Genomic DNA, 16,323 nt, shown 5'->3' with positions numbered 1-16,323 from the left:
TCATATAAATAATAATATGCTTATGGCAAACTCAGAAATGGGCTTGCAAAGCACTCTGCAAAAAACACTCTGCATACACAGATTCGGGCCAGCCTTCCTGTTTGTTCCCAGAACTTTGGCTGCAGAAGTATTGCTGTAATCTAGAAAAGCTGATTTTTATTCTAACTTGCACTGAGGCACTCCAGGTATACCACTTTGCCTCAGAATTTCCTTACTCAGTGGTACCACAGAAATTGTCTGTTCAAACTGGAACAGAATTTACCAGCTGTATGGTTGTGATTATGCAGCAAGTGATCCTTAAATAAATATTCACGAGTAAATCTTAAATTTCACATTTAATTTTCTGTACTTTTTTCCTTGCAATATACTCCCACATCCTCTAAAATGTTAGCTGGTCGTGGTCTTAGCTTAGTATTCTGTCTTCTTTCTCTTCCCTACTTTTGTTTTTTGCAGTGTATGTATTTGATCATCCACAACAAAAGTGCAGAAACAGAGAGATGTACAGTTAAGTTTGAAATATAACATGGCTTCCAAAAGCTATACACAGTAGGTCTATGAAATGCTACTGTGTCTTTTGGGCACTTGTATCCAGTGTCTCTGTTGTCTCTCTTTAACACTGCACTTCTTGCTTTCTGTGAGTTTGAACATAAAAGTGGTATGTGAATTCTCTAGGTAATGTTCTTTCATATAATCTTGTATGCTGGTAAAATTCACAGTCTAGGGGACCGATCCTGCTCCTATTGACATGTCATTTGGTTATTGACTTCACAGGGAACAGGTTCAAGCCTCAAGGGTTTTTATTTTATGCACATATGTCTCTGTGGATTTATAACATTCTCTTTGTTGCTGTTAAAATTATTTTTAGTGTCAGTGACAAAAGATTAAGGCATATGTTTTTAATTGTTTCCCAAGCAAACTGAGTTTAAAAAGGTGATGTTATTCATACATCCTCATTAGATCCCCTCTTCTCTGAAAGGGGTGAGACAGAAAAGATCACAGGTTTGAGCTCCTCTGCATTTTTCTAATAAATGCAGCTGTCAAATTGAGAGAAAAATTACATATTAGGAAATATTTCGCTTTCATTTAGTCCCTTCTGCACTACAGTTTTCTAAGGCTTCATTTATTAATAGAAGTGTCACTCCCTGGAGTAGCTGCATATTTGCTATTTTTCAATTTATACAGATTCACGAATATGTATTTTGACAGGCAGAAATCCAGATACCTGTGTTGGCGAGATGTGCCACTTAAGGTCTGTTGGAATGTAATTTCACAAAGGGGGAAGTAAAACTGAGGTAGTTTTTCATTCTGCTAGTGAGCTTGAGGGGACAGATATTATTCTCCTAATGTCTGCTCTGCTGAAATGGAAAACTCACAGACAATAAACAAATTACCCCCCATTGACCCTCACAGAACACAGAGAGAAAAACGTCCTACCCTTCTATATTAAAATGTTATGCATGCACACAAAGTTTATCCCCACTCTGAAAGAAAATAATGCATTGCCTTGTGAAGCTTGACTTTCCAATATTGAATGTGAAATTATATTATACAGTATATTTGACTAAAGCTTCTGCATCTCAAACAGATGCCATGTCAATAAAAATATCAGAACTAACTTTATTCATGATATTAAAATTCCTTTACAATTCCCCCACGCTGGATTCAGTTATCTGAATGGTTCTGATTTTTCTTTTTGCCTGGTAATCTGTCTCCAAGGTGTTATAAAATAACCTGTTTTGTCTGCCTGATAGCCTTTGGTTAGTCAGTTATCTACATAATTACTTCTGTAGTTTCCCAGACTAAATCTCAACATAAAATGTTATAGTGCAATATATTACATCACAATCTTGCCATAGTGAATTAGACATTTAATTTGACATGTTATATTGGGAGGATTTTGTTTTCAGTGGTAATTTGGAAGTTGATCGGACTTTATCGCTGCTTTTTGTGTGCTCTGTCATTCTGGATAGTGAAAAGGCTATTCATCAGCAACTGGGCGGAAGGATGTGGGGAAGGGGTGGAGGTGTGTGTGGCAGGGAAGCTACCAGTGCGTAAGAAAGTGAGAATTAAGAGGAGTTGAGGGGAGGAGCTTTCTTTTCTGGTAAAATAGAAAACTTTTGCAGAAGGGTTATAAATATACTGTTCCCAGGACAATGTTTTTGCCTTTAAATAGGTTTGCTACAGGATAGTATCTCTAACGCATGCAGAGTTTCAGATATATTTGTTCCTTTCTGAGAGACATATTTCACTCATCATAAGAAACTTTTAAATTATCTGTTTGAGTTGGTTCAGGCCAGAAATAATTTATCTTTTAACATAGAGAATATATATTTAGCAAGATGTATACTCTTAAAATCATAAAAACAAATAACCATGTAATGTGTTATAATGGAAGTCACAGTTTATTTTGAAAATAAAAACAATGGAACCAGAAAAATGAAGCCGTAGCGTGCTGCAGGCAATCGGTAACTACGTGTGTAATTAATTTGTATGTGCATTACTTCATTCAGCCTTTGGCTTCTCTTAACCATGGAATGAGTCATAGCATTACATACCAACATCAGATGTGATGAAATGAGATGCAACAAATCTTTTCAATGTAATCAAGCTGTAATACAGACTTAGCTTCTGTCAGGATTTAGTGTCTTGTTTTTCAGTGTCTTCAAGAAGCTAACTTATGAAAGTGTATTGCATACATTGTGTAATATGTAATGTGTGCACGGAGTGATGTTAATAAATATATATATATAATTTGGTGTGAATAACGTCATAGCTCCTAGTGTCTTGCTTCACTTTACAATGTCCCCTTTCAACATGGCAGACTCTGGAGGGAACTGAGCTCTCCTCCTTCAGGGTCTCCGAATGTTGCCAAGGAGGGCTAAATGAAAATGTGTGGGAATGCGGGAAATATGGAGGAGCACACTACTGGGAACAGTAAAACAGTTACAATTGGATTTGTAAGCCTGTGCATCAGTTTTAAATGTCAGTATATTTGATGTTGTCTTTACTTTGAAAAGAATGTGGGTTCTTAATTGATGTTAAAATTCTAGTGAAGACAAGGCAGTTTGTAGTTTTCAACCTGCTAACTCTTGTGAAAACTACAAATTGTCTTCTCTTCAGGCGGATTTTAACCTGAGTTAAGAACGTTCCTTTTTTTTCCGTAGGGAAGACAAACCTGTGATGGCCATATCTGATCTAAGCAGCACACTCACAATGGCTGTTTGGGGTTGGTTTTTTTACCATCCATGTGAAAGTTATAAATTATGAATATATTTTTTTCCCTTCAGTCCTGGTCGTTCCCCGATTTCCTTTGACAGCGAAATAGTAATGATGAATCATGTGTACAAAGAAAGGTTTCCAAAGGTAAGGACCTATATTTTGAACAATTTGTTCAGTGAAAGTATTAAACAACACCATTTAGAATTAATTCATAAGCACTTACTTGAGAGAGATCCAGTTGCTTACATATGGTTTCTAAGCAGTGTAGTTTGTTCAGAGTTTGCAGACATACTCATCCTCTGTTTTTCACTTTAATCTCACAATTGAGAAAACAGAATTAATGTTTAGAGGACTGCTGATGGAAAACTTTAAAAAGCATCCTGGTGAGCAATTACTATGTAAGTTTCATATTTCCTGAATTCCTCTTCCCTTTCCCTATTTATTTACAAGGAATGTGCATGAAGATAGGAACTTTTTTGCTAAGTGCTCTTGCTCCCACTGCTTAATCCTGATCTGAAATAATCACCTTTGTTTTGTTACATCGCAGTTGATTATGGTCAAGGTCCCTGAGCACTCTGCAGCAATCTTGACCTAAATTCTTCTTCAAGACCCTTGCATTCTGCGACACTCCTGTAATAAATTTAATATTGTGATTCCCATTCTGTGTGCACAGCACAGGGGGATACAGAATCAGAGTTGAGGTTTCTATGGACCCTTAACACTGAATGTTCTGACTTTCAGAAACTTGGATTTTTTACTACAAGATTCTAATTATGTTTAAGTTAATTTACATCATTACAACCAGAACTCTTAGTTGGTAGTATTTTTTTTTCTGTGAATTCTGATATCACTGAGCTTTCTTGAACAGTCGTATATTTTGGCAATGAAAAAGTGTATCAGTTAGCATCCTATCTGTTCACATTTACATGTCAGGATAGCAAAATTCAAGTAAGTTTGTCTTCTTTTTATTCTTTGCTTTTAGGCCACAGCACAGATGGAGGAACGGCTGGCTGAGTTTATTGCTTCTAATGCTCCAGAGAACGTGCTGCAATTAGCAGATGGGGTCCTAAGCTTCATTTATCATCAGGTTATTGAGCTGTCCAGAGACTGCCTGGATAAATCACGTGAAGGACTTATTACTTCCCGGTACTTTTATGAGCTGCAGGAGAACTTAGAGAAACTCCTACAGGATGTAAGTCTGCTCAGAAAATATATAATATGTTGCTTTGATTAAACCTTTAACAATAAATAAAACCTTGAGTTTAGGGAGAGCCAGTGGGTAGGACACCAGGTGGGGAGTTAGGAGACCAGTGTTAACATCCGAGTCTGCCACTGACGGAGCAGGTATATTTGGGCAAATCGCTTTACCTCTGTACTCCAATTTTACAAAAATCAAGAAATGTGCATGAATGAGTTGGTGGAGACTTCACCCTTTAGTGACAATTGGGTTCAACCAGGTAAAAGAAATTGCTTTACTTTCATGTACTTTAAGAATTTGAATGACTTATTAATGAGGATAGTGCCTTGAAGGAATAAAAACGTCATAGTTAATAGTGTTACTATAAAAAAAAATTTTACAAAGGATTTTCAAAAGTTGAACTTAATTCTTTTATTTTAGTTGTGCATTGTATTTTGTAGCATTCAAAGTATTAACAAAAACACAGGACAACACAAACTTTAATACATGTTGATTGCACTTCAACTATTCAAACAAAATCACTGTTTCCTATAAAATAAAAGAAATATTTGATAAAAATGTCCCTAGAAGGTAATGTTTGTATGTCAGTTTAAATGCCTGCTTTACCTATATGTAAGCTGGACTGGAATTCTGCTAATTAATTTTGATGGAGAGAACAAATTATAGGGATCAAAAAGATATGCCACAGCTGTCATGTTAGGTTTGTCAATAGTGCTATTTGTTACCATATAGGTTTTGGCTTGGGAACAACTTTCTAACTCTTGCTTCTTGGTTAGGGAGCAGTTGAGCTAGAATATTATGGAGGTGATGATGCCTATAGCCTCCATATCTTGGAAGATCACAGGTATTGCCGAGTGATGTAAGAAGGGAGAGATGAGCTAAGTTATTTGAAATAAAATTAGTTTATTCTCTATGTTATGTTTTGTATATGTTCTGTGGAGCTGCATAGATATTTCCCTGAGCAGTTTGCAGCTCCCATGGTGTGAATTCTGGCAATTTGTACACCGTTGCCATTCTTTCCAGGTAATGGCACTGTACATGAGAAAATGGTATGAAGATTAAAAAGCTGTGCAAAATACTAGGAAATCTTCCTCATATTACCTAAAATCTTTAGCAACCTCCTTTTGAAGACAGAGCTCCTCTTGATATGTGCTGTAATTACTTGGGAGAGAAAACTCAAGTTTGTCTTCATAAAGATCTTCCATTATAAAGAGGAGAATTCTGACAACACAAGAATCTAAGGGGATGGCTGGTGACGGTATCTGTGAGGTTTTTAAAAATGTCACTTATATATGTTAGAACTAACTACTATGAACATAACATTTCAGTGGTACATTGATTTTTATACTGATCTTAAATATCCTGTTCTTTATCTTGTATTTTGCTTACACAGTTTAGTCTAACTCATACTTCATGTTTCTTCTCTTAAGAGTATGAATTAATTACTAGGAAGTGCATTGTTGTTAAAGCCCTCAGAGATAACCTTGTGACATTTGCAAGTAACAACAGTTAACCTTTTTTTTTGTTGAGGACTTAGCAGAGCAGAGGAGTGTTTTAATTATTTATTGGCAAGTGAATTTGTAGCATTCATGAAAGTGACAGTGAAGACTAGTTCTTAAATACCATCCAGGAATGCCATTGCCAGTGAGTTCTCCTTCCTAGAGCTATGTGGCTGGATTGTCATGAAAAGGGTTCCCAGACACCACCTGAGATGCTTGTGTGTTTGGAAGTTTAGTTTAGCACAAAAGTAGGATGTGTCTTTATGTTCCAGGGCAAGTATCACAAATTTCAATAGCAAATACAGGTTTCACTACAATCAGAGCTAGTCTTGGTGTGGTATTGTTTGCACGCTCTTGGCTCCATCACACGGATCCCTGGATATGATCAGATGAGCACACTTCCACATGAGCTCTCTAGCCCTTTATGTGCATCTGAATGAGTCTAGATTTGGTGGACTTACAGAAACTTTTGTTGCTACATCCCTCTGTCAGGCTGCCCCTCAGGCGGTGTCAGAATGACAAGACCTGATAACCCACAGTGGAAAAAGCTGACCAGAGATTCCAGTCTGTAGGAATGGAGGGGTTGTATCTCACCAAAGAAGTTGTCCAGGAGTGATGGTCTTTAAAAGGAAATGTGAAAATTAGACTAGACTAGAAATGTGAGCAGCGCAAGCTTCCAGGACAAGCTAAGCAACACCTCAGTGTGAGTCCGGTTAGACAATGCAACCACAGCTCTTTAGAGAAACTGACAAGGAGGCACAAGAAGCAAAGACATCACTGAAGAGTTGCACCTACTGATGACTTCTGTGGAAAAAAAAATCTGTCAACCACTCGCATAGCTCAGGACCTAAGCGATGAGACAGATGGGCTAACAGGCAACAGATATACACATGAAAATGGGAACTCAATTTCAGTTTCAGAAGCTATGTCTCTGGTGGGTAAATCCATAGCTGAGTTCAGACACCGCACTCAGTAGAGCAGAACTTTATCATGCCAAGTGCAACAAAAATGATGAGGGGTATGGAATGGCTTCCGTATGAGGAGAGATTAATAAGACTGGGACTTTTCAGCTTGGAAAAGAGACGGCTAAGGGGAGATATGATTGAGGTCTATAAAATCATGACTGGTGTAGAGAAAGTAGATAAGGAAGTGTTGTTTACTACTTCTCATAACACAAGAACTAGGGGTCACCAAATGCAATTAATAGGCAGCAGGTTTAAAACAAATAAAAGGAAGTATTTCTTCACACAACACACAGTCAATCTGTGAAACTCCTTGCCAGAGGATGTTGTGAAAGTCAAGCACCATAACAGGGTTCAAAAAAGAACTAGATAAATTCATGGAGGATAGGTCCATCAATGGTTATTGGCCAGGATGGGCAGGGATGGTGTCCCTAGCCTCTGTTTGCCAGGATGAATAGAAACAAATAACACAAGTATGTAGAGACAAAATTAGAAAGGCCAAGGCACAAAACGAGATTAAATAGCTAGAGACATAAAGGGTAACAAGAAAACAGTTTACAAATACATTAGCAGCAAGAGGAAGACCAAGAACAGGTTAGGCCCATTATTCAGTGAGCGGGTGGGGGAGGAGAAAGGGGGGAACAATAACAGAAAATGTGGAAATGGCAGAAGTGCTAAATGACTTTTTTGTTTCAGTTTTCACCAAAAAGGTTAGTAGCGATTGGACATCTAACATAGTGAATGCCAGTGAAAATAAGGTAGGATCAGAGGCTAAAATACGGAAAGAACAACTTAAAAATTATTTAGACAAGTTAGATGTCTTCAAGTCCACTGATGAAATACATCCTAGAATACTCAAGAAGCAGACTGAGGAGATATCTGAGCCTTTATCAATTATGTTTGAAAAGTCATGGAAGGCAGGAGAGGTTCCAGAGGACTGGAAAAGGGCAAATATAGTGCCAATCTATTAAAAGGGAAACAAGGACAACCCAGGGAATTACAGATGAGTCAGCGTAGCTTCAGTACCTGGAAAGGTAATGGAGCACATAATTAAGCAATCAATTTGCAGACACCTAGATTAGAAGATAGTGAGATAAGTAACAGTCAACAAGGATTTTTCAAGAACAAATCATGTCAAACCAACCTAATATCTTTCTTTGACAGAGTAACAAGCCTTGTGGATGGGGAGAAGCAGTAGATGTGGTATATCTTAACTTTAGTAAGGCTTTTGATACTGTATCACATGATGTCCTCATAAACTAAGGAAATACAGCCTAGATCAGTGGTTCTCAACCTATTTATCATTATGGGCCTCATCCAGTACTACTTGTGGGCCACAGCTGTGTACTGATTGGTCCGCAAGCAGCCCATGGGCCACAGGTTGAGAACCACTGGCCTAGATGAAGCTACTATAAGGTGGATGCATAACTAGTTGGAAAATCATTCCCAGTGAGTAGTTATGAGTGGTTCACACTCAAGCTGAAAGGGCGTATTGAGTGGGAATCATTTCTGGGTCCAGGTCTGTTCATCTTCATCAATGGTTTAGATAATGATATAGAGAGTACACTTTTATAAAGTTTACAAATGATACCAAGCAGGGAGGAGTTGCAAGTGCTTTGGAGGATAGGATTAAAATTCAAAATGATCTGGACAAACTGGAGAAACGGTGCAAAGTAAATAGGATGAAATTGAATAAGGACAAATGCAAAGTACTCCACAGATACACCTGTATATCAGTTGCACACATACAAAATGGGGAATGACTGCCTAGGAAGGAGTACTGTGGAAAGGGATCTGGGGATCATAGTGGACCACAAGCTAAATATGAGTCAACAGTAATACACTATTGCTAGAAAAGCAAACATAATTCTGGGATGTATAATGGGAGTTTTGTAAGCAAGACACGAGAAGTAATTCTTTCGGTCTACTCCATGCTGATTAGGCCTCAACTGGAGTATTGTGTCCAGTTCTGAGTGCCACATTTCAGGAAAGATGTGGACAAATTGGAGAAAGTCCAGAAAAGAGCAACAAAAATGATTAAAGGTCTAGAAAGCATAACTTATGAGGGAAGATGAAAAAAATTGGTTTTGTTTAGTCTGGAGAAGAGAAGACTGAGAGGGGACATGATAACAGTTTTTAAGTACATAAAAGGTTGTTACAAGGAAGAGGGAGAAAAACATGTCCTTAACCTCTGAGGATAGGACAAGAAGTAATGGACTTGAATTGCAGGAAGGGAGGTTTAGGCTGGACATTAGGAAAAACTTCCTAACTGTCAGAGTGGTTAAGCACTGGAATAAATTGCCTACAGAGGTTGTGGAATCTCCATCACTGGAGATTTTTAAGAGCAGGTTAGACAAACACCTGTCAGGGATGATTCAGAAAATACTTAGTTCTGTCATGAGTGCAAGGGACTGGACTAGATGACCTCTCAAGATCCGCTCCAGTTGTACGATTCTGTGATAGCTGGGTCCTCAAGGAATTGTATCATGATGACTGCAGAGTGGCTGAGGTTCTGTTGGTATCCCAGAGCTGGTGAACTGGTTAATGTATGCCTTATTTCACTTCCCAGTAGCAGTGATTTCTGAATCAGGGACTGGTTATTCCTAAAGGTGCTGCTTCAGGTTTATGCTTTAGCTTTTGAAAGGGATAACCTCAAGAGAAAGGTCTTTGCAGACAAGTTGTCATAGCCAGGATGTATTCTTTCAAACAGTCAACCTCCATGAAGAAGTATTACTACTACTGCCGCTGCCGTCACCTCCTCATCTTAATTTTATTGTGGTAGCACAAAGGGCTTGTCTACAGTACCGCGCGGGGTCAATCTAAGATGCGCAACTTCAACTATGTGACTAGCGTAGCTGAAGTCAGCGTACTTGGATCTACTTACAGTGGTGTCTTCACTGTGGTAAGTCGACAGCTGGTGCTCTTCCATTGACTCCGCTTGCGCTCCTTGTTCTGGTTCTGTTAGTCTATAAGGTGCCACAGGATTCTTTGCTGCTTCTACAGAACCAGACTAACACGGCTACCCCTCTGATACTTGTTCTGGTGGAGTACCAGATTCAATGGGCGAGCGCTCAGCGGTTGATTTATCGCGTCTATACTAAATGTGATAAATCGACCCCCGCTGGATCGATCGCTGCCCGCTGATCCGGCGGGTAGTGTAGACAAGCCCTAAGAGAGCCAATCGTAGACCAGGACCCTATGTGAGAGTATAGAAACCTTTGCTGTCTGATGTGTTAAACCAAATATCAATCCTACACTTTTCTTGGCAAGAGATATCTTGTAGTACTCAAATGGTGGACTGGACTTGGGAATTAATGCCATAACTTATCAACCCTTTGGCAATGGTAGTATTCTGCAGTGATATGGGCAACGTGCCACTCAGAGTTCAGCGAGATATCGATAGATTTCACAAGGCAGTTCATAGAATCCAAGGCCAGAAGGGACCATTGTGATCATATAACTCTGATCTCTCATATAACACAGGCCACGGACCTTCCCCAAAATAATTCGTAGAGCAGATATTTTAGAAAAACATCGAGTCTTGATTTTAAAATTGCTAGTTGATAATTGAAACCAAATATCAAATCTCTTGTACCTCTTGAGGGACATAAACATGGTCTGGAATGCTCTCACTGGCCTAGTTTAAGCTATTTAAAAGGATATCTCTTCATTGACTATCAAAGTACTATTTCTGGTGGCCTGCTGCTGTGCTTGGGATATCTGGAATGCAGAATAATCTCCCAAGGAAAGTGGTGAAGCTCCATCAGTTGGGTCTTTTAAGCCTAGACCTGACAAATACATTTGAAAATGTTCGGTGGAGAACAACCTAGCATTGTCAGGGAGAGGGATTGAATGATGTAATAGGTTCTTTCCATCTCTGTCTTCTCTAATTGAATGAGACTATTTTTTATATTTAGATGGGTTTTTTTAATGGTGAATTTAAAAGAGTGAGTCTCTTTTCTCTTATGGAAACAAAACCCATCCTTTACTATAACATTTGAGAGGACATTCCTAGGGTTCCCTTCTAGCAACAGCACTGGGGAGGAAATGGAAGGCAGCCCAACTCCTGCAGTCAGCTGGGCATGAGGGTCATGATCCAGCACTCCCCACCTGCCTAGTTCTGAGGTAGTTGGGGAAAAAAAAGAGTAGAAAGAAAGATCAGGGCAAACTCTCCTCCTCCCAGCAAAAAAACAAAAAAAACCACCCTCCTCTTGGAGTGAGGGAGCAGACACCCATGCCCCTGTCTCCACAAAGTGATAGATTGGCAGACAGAGATCATGTTTGAGGCAAGCACATATCCCCACAATACCTCAGATTTCAAGGAGCAGCGGGGAGAACTATAACCGGCTTTGCTGTCTCTAGACGCTGCCCACCTGAGCTTCGAATTCTCCCACAAACAGCTTTTCTGCTCCCTAGTAGAGCAGCCCTTTGCTGTACTGTCAAAGTTTGGGGCTGAGTCTGACCTTTTCCTCTCCCCACCTTTAAGCTCACCCTCAGATCTGGGGAGGTCGACCCTGCCCTGGGAGAAGAGTGTGGCTGGTCAGACACATTTCCCATTTCTTCCCTTTACCCCATGAGTGATGCTTCCAAAAGAGCCTTCCCTTTTACCTCTCTCGCCAAGCACAAGGAGAGCTGACATTGAACTGTTACTGTATAAGGTACGGCAATCATCTCCACGCTTCTACAGTAATTGACAGTCAGGAGCTGCCCTGCCCCCTCTCCGTTAGCTTCTTCCGCAGGATCAGGGCAAGTCGATTCTTCTTAATTTTAATTGATTTTCTTAAATTGACTCTAGCCCCCCCCCATTACCTAAAGGAGAAATGAGGACAAGAACAGGGAGAGATAAGATTGGTTCCCTCAGTGCTAGCATAATAATAATAATAATAGTACTGCCTGGAGGTTGACTGTTTGCAAGAATGCATGCTGGTTCCGATGACTTGTTGCCAAGGACCTCTTTCTTGAGGTTATCCCTTTCAAGAGCTGAGGCATAAACCTGAAGCAAGATGCTTCCTTTAGGAGGGAAAGGACTGAAAGGGAATAGTGGGAGAGGACAAGGAGGTTAGAGAGAAGCTGAGAGAAAACCAGACACTTTTATTTCCACCTCTCTTCCCCTTGCTTTACTCTCTCCTCTCACTCCTGTGTCTTCTCTTTTTCATTGCTTTTTGAATGCGTATGAATCCCTTTCTTCCCTACCTTTTCTTTTCCATTCTCCCTTAGATGCCCCCCAAACTATGAAAGGACACATTCAGGATATTTCAGATTAAATGCAAAGACATGTCAGTGTGATTTCTTTCAGAGACAGAACTGAGCTACTAACGTGAGAATACTTCAAGACATCGGTTACTATGTTTAGACCGTGAGCTCTTGAGAGCAGGGTACTCACCTTTGGTTAGTTTTTAAGATGCTGTGCACATTTATAGCACTATATACAAATAATAGATACAATGAGAACTATTATAAATTGCACTCACTGCTGCAGTGTGGAACAGTCTATGCAATATAGTCCATTGTTTATCTACAGTATTTGCATAAACTGTGGCAGCATCAGGGAACCAAATGTCTTTATCACAGAACAAGGAAATTAGTCTGCAGAAGGTCAGTGGATGGTACGTAGTTTAGCAAAATCTGTTCTTCTAAAGGAAGAATATTTTAAAGGATAAAGTACATTTAAAACAAAACCCTGGATAATCAGATTTTTTTAAAAGCCGGAATTTCAAGTCATAGGGAAAAGAAAATATTAAACTTTAATGAAAATGATGCATATTAAGGATGGTTCAAATTGTACAAAAACTTCATCATAAAGCAAAGAGTAAGTACAATATAAAGAATAAAATATTCAGACATAGCTGATGTGGATATAGCAAGACAGAAAACTTAGAGGCACTTACATACCAGTTCTTGTTATAAAATACCAAAATGTTACCATGGCGCACAAGATTAATTCATTTGTATGTAAGTATAAAGTGTCATATTTTAGCCTAGAAGTATTTGGTTTATTAAATAATTGGATTTATCAGGTGGACTTCCTGAAGTAGGCATGAATTCAAAATAATTTTTTAGGCATAACTTTCATGAGAAGCTTAAAGTTTGAAGTCAGAATATTAGAAAATAAAGTAAAAGCCTTCTTATACGAATCCATAGTATTGATTTCTTTATCTTTTACCTCATGAAACAAAGTAGAAACAGAGTTCAGAACAAAAGGTTAGTCAGTTACTGCGCTGATGCAATGACTAACCAGGTAAAATGAGTTGAATTGGCAATATTGAATATTTACACAATTAGTCAGATTTTCTGATGGAAAGAAAGATTAGGGATATGCAGGTGTATCTGTAAATGAAACAAAGAAAAAGGGGCCTTATTACGATTATATTATGCTGATTTTATATTGCCCACTTGAAAATTGGAATTGCTTTCTTAATTAACACATAAGTGAAATGTATTGGTTCTTGGCACTGCAGCTCTGCTGTTTTGGTTTGTATCAGTATATTAGCTCAATTACAGTGTTGTGACTTGCATATTCCAGTCATTGGTCCTGCTGAACCCCAGGGGAGGACGGTGATTTTAATTTCATGCCTCAGTGGCTACAGTTAGTGACGGATGGGTCTTTCAGATAAGGGAATCGCTTTGTAAATTACCCATCTCTACCTCCTATACATGTGTCACTGGAAATAGCTTGGTGTGTACAGGAATGGCATCAGCCTCCACCCGTAACCCCTATGCTCCCCTCCCCTCAAGAAAAACAAAACAAAAACCCTGAAATGACACCAGCAACCTTCAGACAAGCATGTCGTCATTGAGAACTGCTAATTAGATGGCATGCATCATACCAAGGTGCATGGTAGAAGCAGGCAGTTGTTTGGTATATAAGCCTGTGATTTTGAGATACTATAACTGGGGCAGATTGTAAACAAGACATCTGTAGAGATGTCTGGACTATCCTGTGAGAGAAGGAAACAAGAAGAAGCAATTTTACTGAGGATCTTGGAACAACAGCGCTGTGCAGAGACTATGGCTGAGTGGCTCTTACAAGTTGTGTTTGATTTTTGTAATCCTGTAGTTCTCAATCTTTTTTTAGCCTTTCTTTATCATTTGACAGACATGAGTTAGTGTTTCATTTTCAGAACAGAACACCTGATTGAATCAGTTATATTTTTAAGAATATTTTGTCTGTGTCGTCTTAGTGACTTCGAAAGGATGAAAACAATACAGCTAGATTTATAATAATAAATTGCCTTTGACAATATAAATATAGATGCAAAAGGATAAATAGGTTTTTCTACATAATTTACATTATCTGGAAGTAAATTGACATTCCATTTGCATGGCTCTTGTATCAGAAATAATACACTGTGGTTAATGTTTTAGTTATTTAAATATAGATAACCTATGATGATCTATAAAAAAAAATCCTTTTGAATATGAAGACACTGAAATTTTATCCAAAATTCATGCTTTGTCTCATTATTTTAACTGGGTGTTATACTGTGGCGCAGAGGAGAGAATACAAAGTGTCCCCAGTTAGATAATTGTCTGTTTACTATTTAGTAATTAGCTTTGAAATACATTCTATTAAAAATCTGTCAAGTAGTTATGGGTTTCAAAATGTTATTCTCTGTTACTTTCATTTGTAATATACCCACAAAGCATCTCCTGTGTTCTCTTTGGTTGATGTATCAGTATAGATACATCTTTTGTATAGATAAATCCTTTTGTTTTAGATTAAAATTTTAACACTGTATTCTCACATGACCTGTTAAACAATAATAACCTATTCCAGATTAAGCAATAGCTTATTTTCCAAAGGAAAAAGCTTTAGTAAGAAATTGTGAGAACATACCTTTTTAAATTGTACTTTATGGTTTTCCAGTTCAGAATCCAGGCTTCCCTGTGCTTTTACCCTTCCTTAGTGGCTACCAACGCTGTCTGTTTTCTCAAACGTGTATGGATTTTTTATTTTTGTTTTAATGAGCACTATTAAATGAACCTCTGTTTCTTGCCACCTGAATCCTTGTTGATAAAATATCATGCCTGCAGGCAACTGAAAAGCTCAGAGGTAATGTTTGTCACCCAGCCAGTTCAGGACTCTGTTTCCGTGGCTGGGCTAAAGCAGAATGTATAGTCTACGAGATCTTAGTGGTAGTTTGCCAGTTTATTCTGAATACCTTTAGAGAACTGGAGGCTGGCAGTCCCTTATCAACCTGCATCGTGAAGTATTATTTACATGTGCTTTGGATCTTGTGCTGTAGCCATTCTAGGACAGAGCAAGCAAGAAGGAAAATGGTCTTTTTGTACCTCTCAGAATCTGTCTACATATTTTCTAGGCATTACTTTAGTTGCTTTCTTATAAAAAGAAAAGGAAAACCTTGATGAAACTAAGCATTGAGTTTATAGTGAAATGGCAAAAACTTGTTGTCCTACAGGAATAAAATTTGTCAACAGCAAATGTATTTTCTATGTACTTTGTGTTCTCCTTCTGTGCACTGTACATCAGGTATTAACAATTTGATTGGCAGAATAAGAAGAATGAAATTGGAAAAAAAATACACGTTAAGATCTTCCATAATAAGCAGGAAATACATGCAAAACTGTAGAAGTAAACTTTAAAACTTCACATTTAAATATACATCATTCTCTAGAATTCAGCACCCTGGAAAGGAAAACAGTTCCAGTGATAACATCTAATAGTTAGACTAGAAATCTTCGTTTAAATTAAAAAGCCACCATGGCTAAGGGAGATTTTCAGGTAACTCATAACAAAAAAGGCCTCTAGCATGTTCATTGCTTGAAAAAGGGAATCAGTTATACGGGAAAAGCTGTATATGATTTGGCAACACAGAATGAGCTTTGTTAATTGCTTAGCCTGACTCAGTCATGCCTTCACTGCTGAATTATGGTTACCAAGCTGATTGCTCTAGATTTAGTGTTTGATGATTCACTGTTTGAACAATAACGTGATGTTTTGCTCTCCGCAGGCCCACGAGCGATCAGAGAGCTCAGAGGTGGCTTTTGTTACCCAGCTTGTGAAAAAGCTGATGATCATCATTGCACGGCCGGCTCGACTGCTTGAGTGCCTGGTAAGCACAATCCTCAGAAGAAAGTGTATCTGCTTTGAAGTGCCTGATTGGGTACACAGACAGTAAGAAGAACCAATTCTTACAGGGAAAATACGTTTTTGAAAAAATAGGTCCAAATCCAAACAAGGACACATAGGGCCTCTCTGGAAGTGTAGAGCCCTTAAAGTGGGTATAAATTGCCAGAGCAGCTTAAAGGATCTAGCCTACTTAAAAGATCCTTCGTGTAAATGAGAATTGGACTCTGAGGGTATGTCTACACAGCAAAGAAAAACCTGTGACTGGCCCCTGCCAGCTGACTTGGGCTCGGGCTGCAGGACAGTTTCATTGTTGTGTAGACTTCTGGGCTTGGGCTGGAGCCTGAACTGTGGGAT

At 38.6% G+C, this 16,323-nt stretch overlaps 1 protein-coding gene across 6 annotated transcripts in view; it reads left to right on the top strand.

Annotated features, from left to right (window-relative positions):
• Positions 1–16,323, top strand: part of MAST2 (microtubule associated serine/threonine kinase 2) — a 345,729-nt gene that overhangs the window by 287,944 nt on the left and 41,462 nt on the right. For all 6 annotated transcript variants that reach the window (XM_039483465.1, XM_039483464.1, XM_039483463.1 and 3 more), the window contains 3 exons: positions 3,288–3,363; positions 4,202–4,411; positions 15,851–15,952. In XM_039483465.1, coding sequence (XP_039339399.1) covers positions 3,288–3,363; positions 4,202–4,411; positions 15,851–15,952 — 388 coding nt within the window. The remainder of the gene's footprint in view (positions 1–3,287; positions 3,364–4,201; positions 4,412–15,850; positions 15,953–16,323) is intronic.

This window comes from Mauremys reevesii, linkage group 8 (genome assembly GCF_016161935.1).
Source record: "Mauremys reevesii isolate NIE-2019 linkage group 8, ASM1616193v1, whole genome shotgun sequence".
NCBI classification, from domain to species: domain Eukaryota; kingdom Metazoa; phylum Chordata; order Testudines; family Geoemydidae; genus Mauremys; species Mauremys reevesii.
This window is presented reverse-complemented; position numbering and strand designations above follow the sequence as displayed.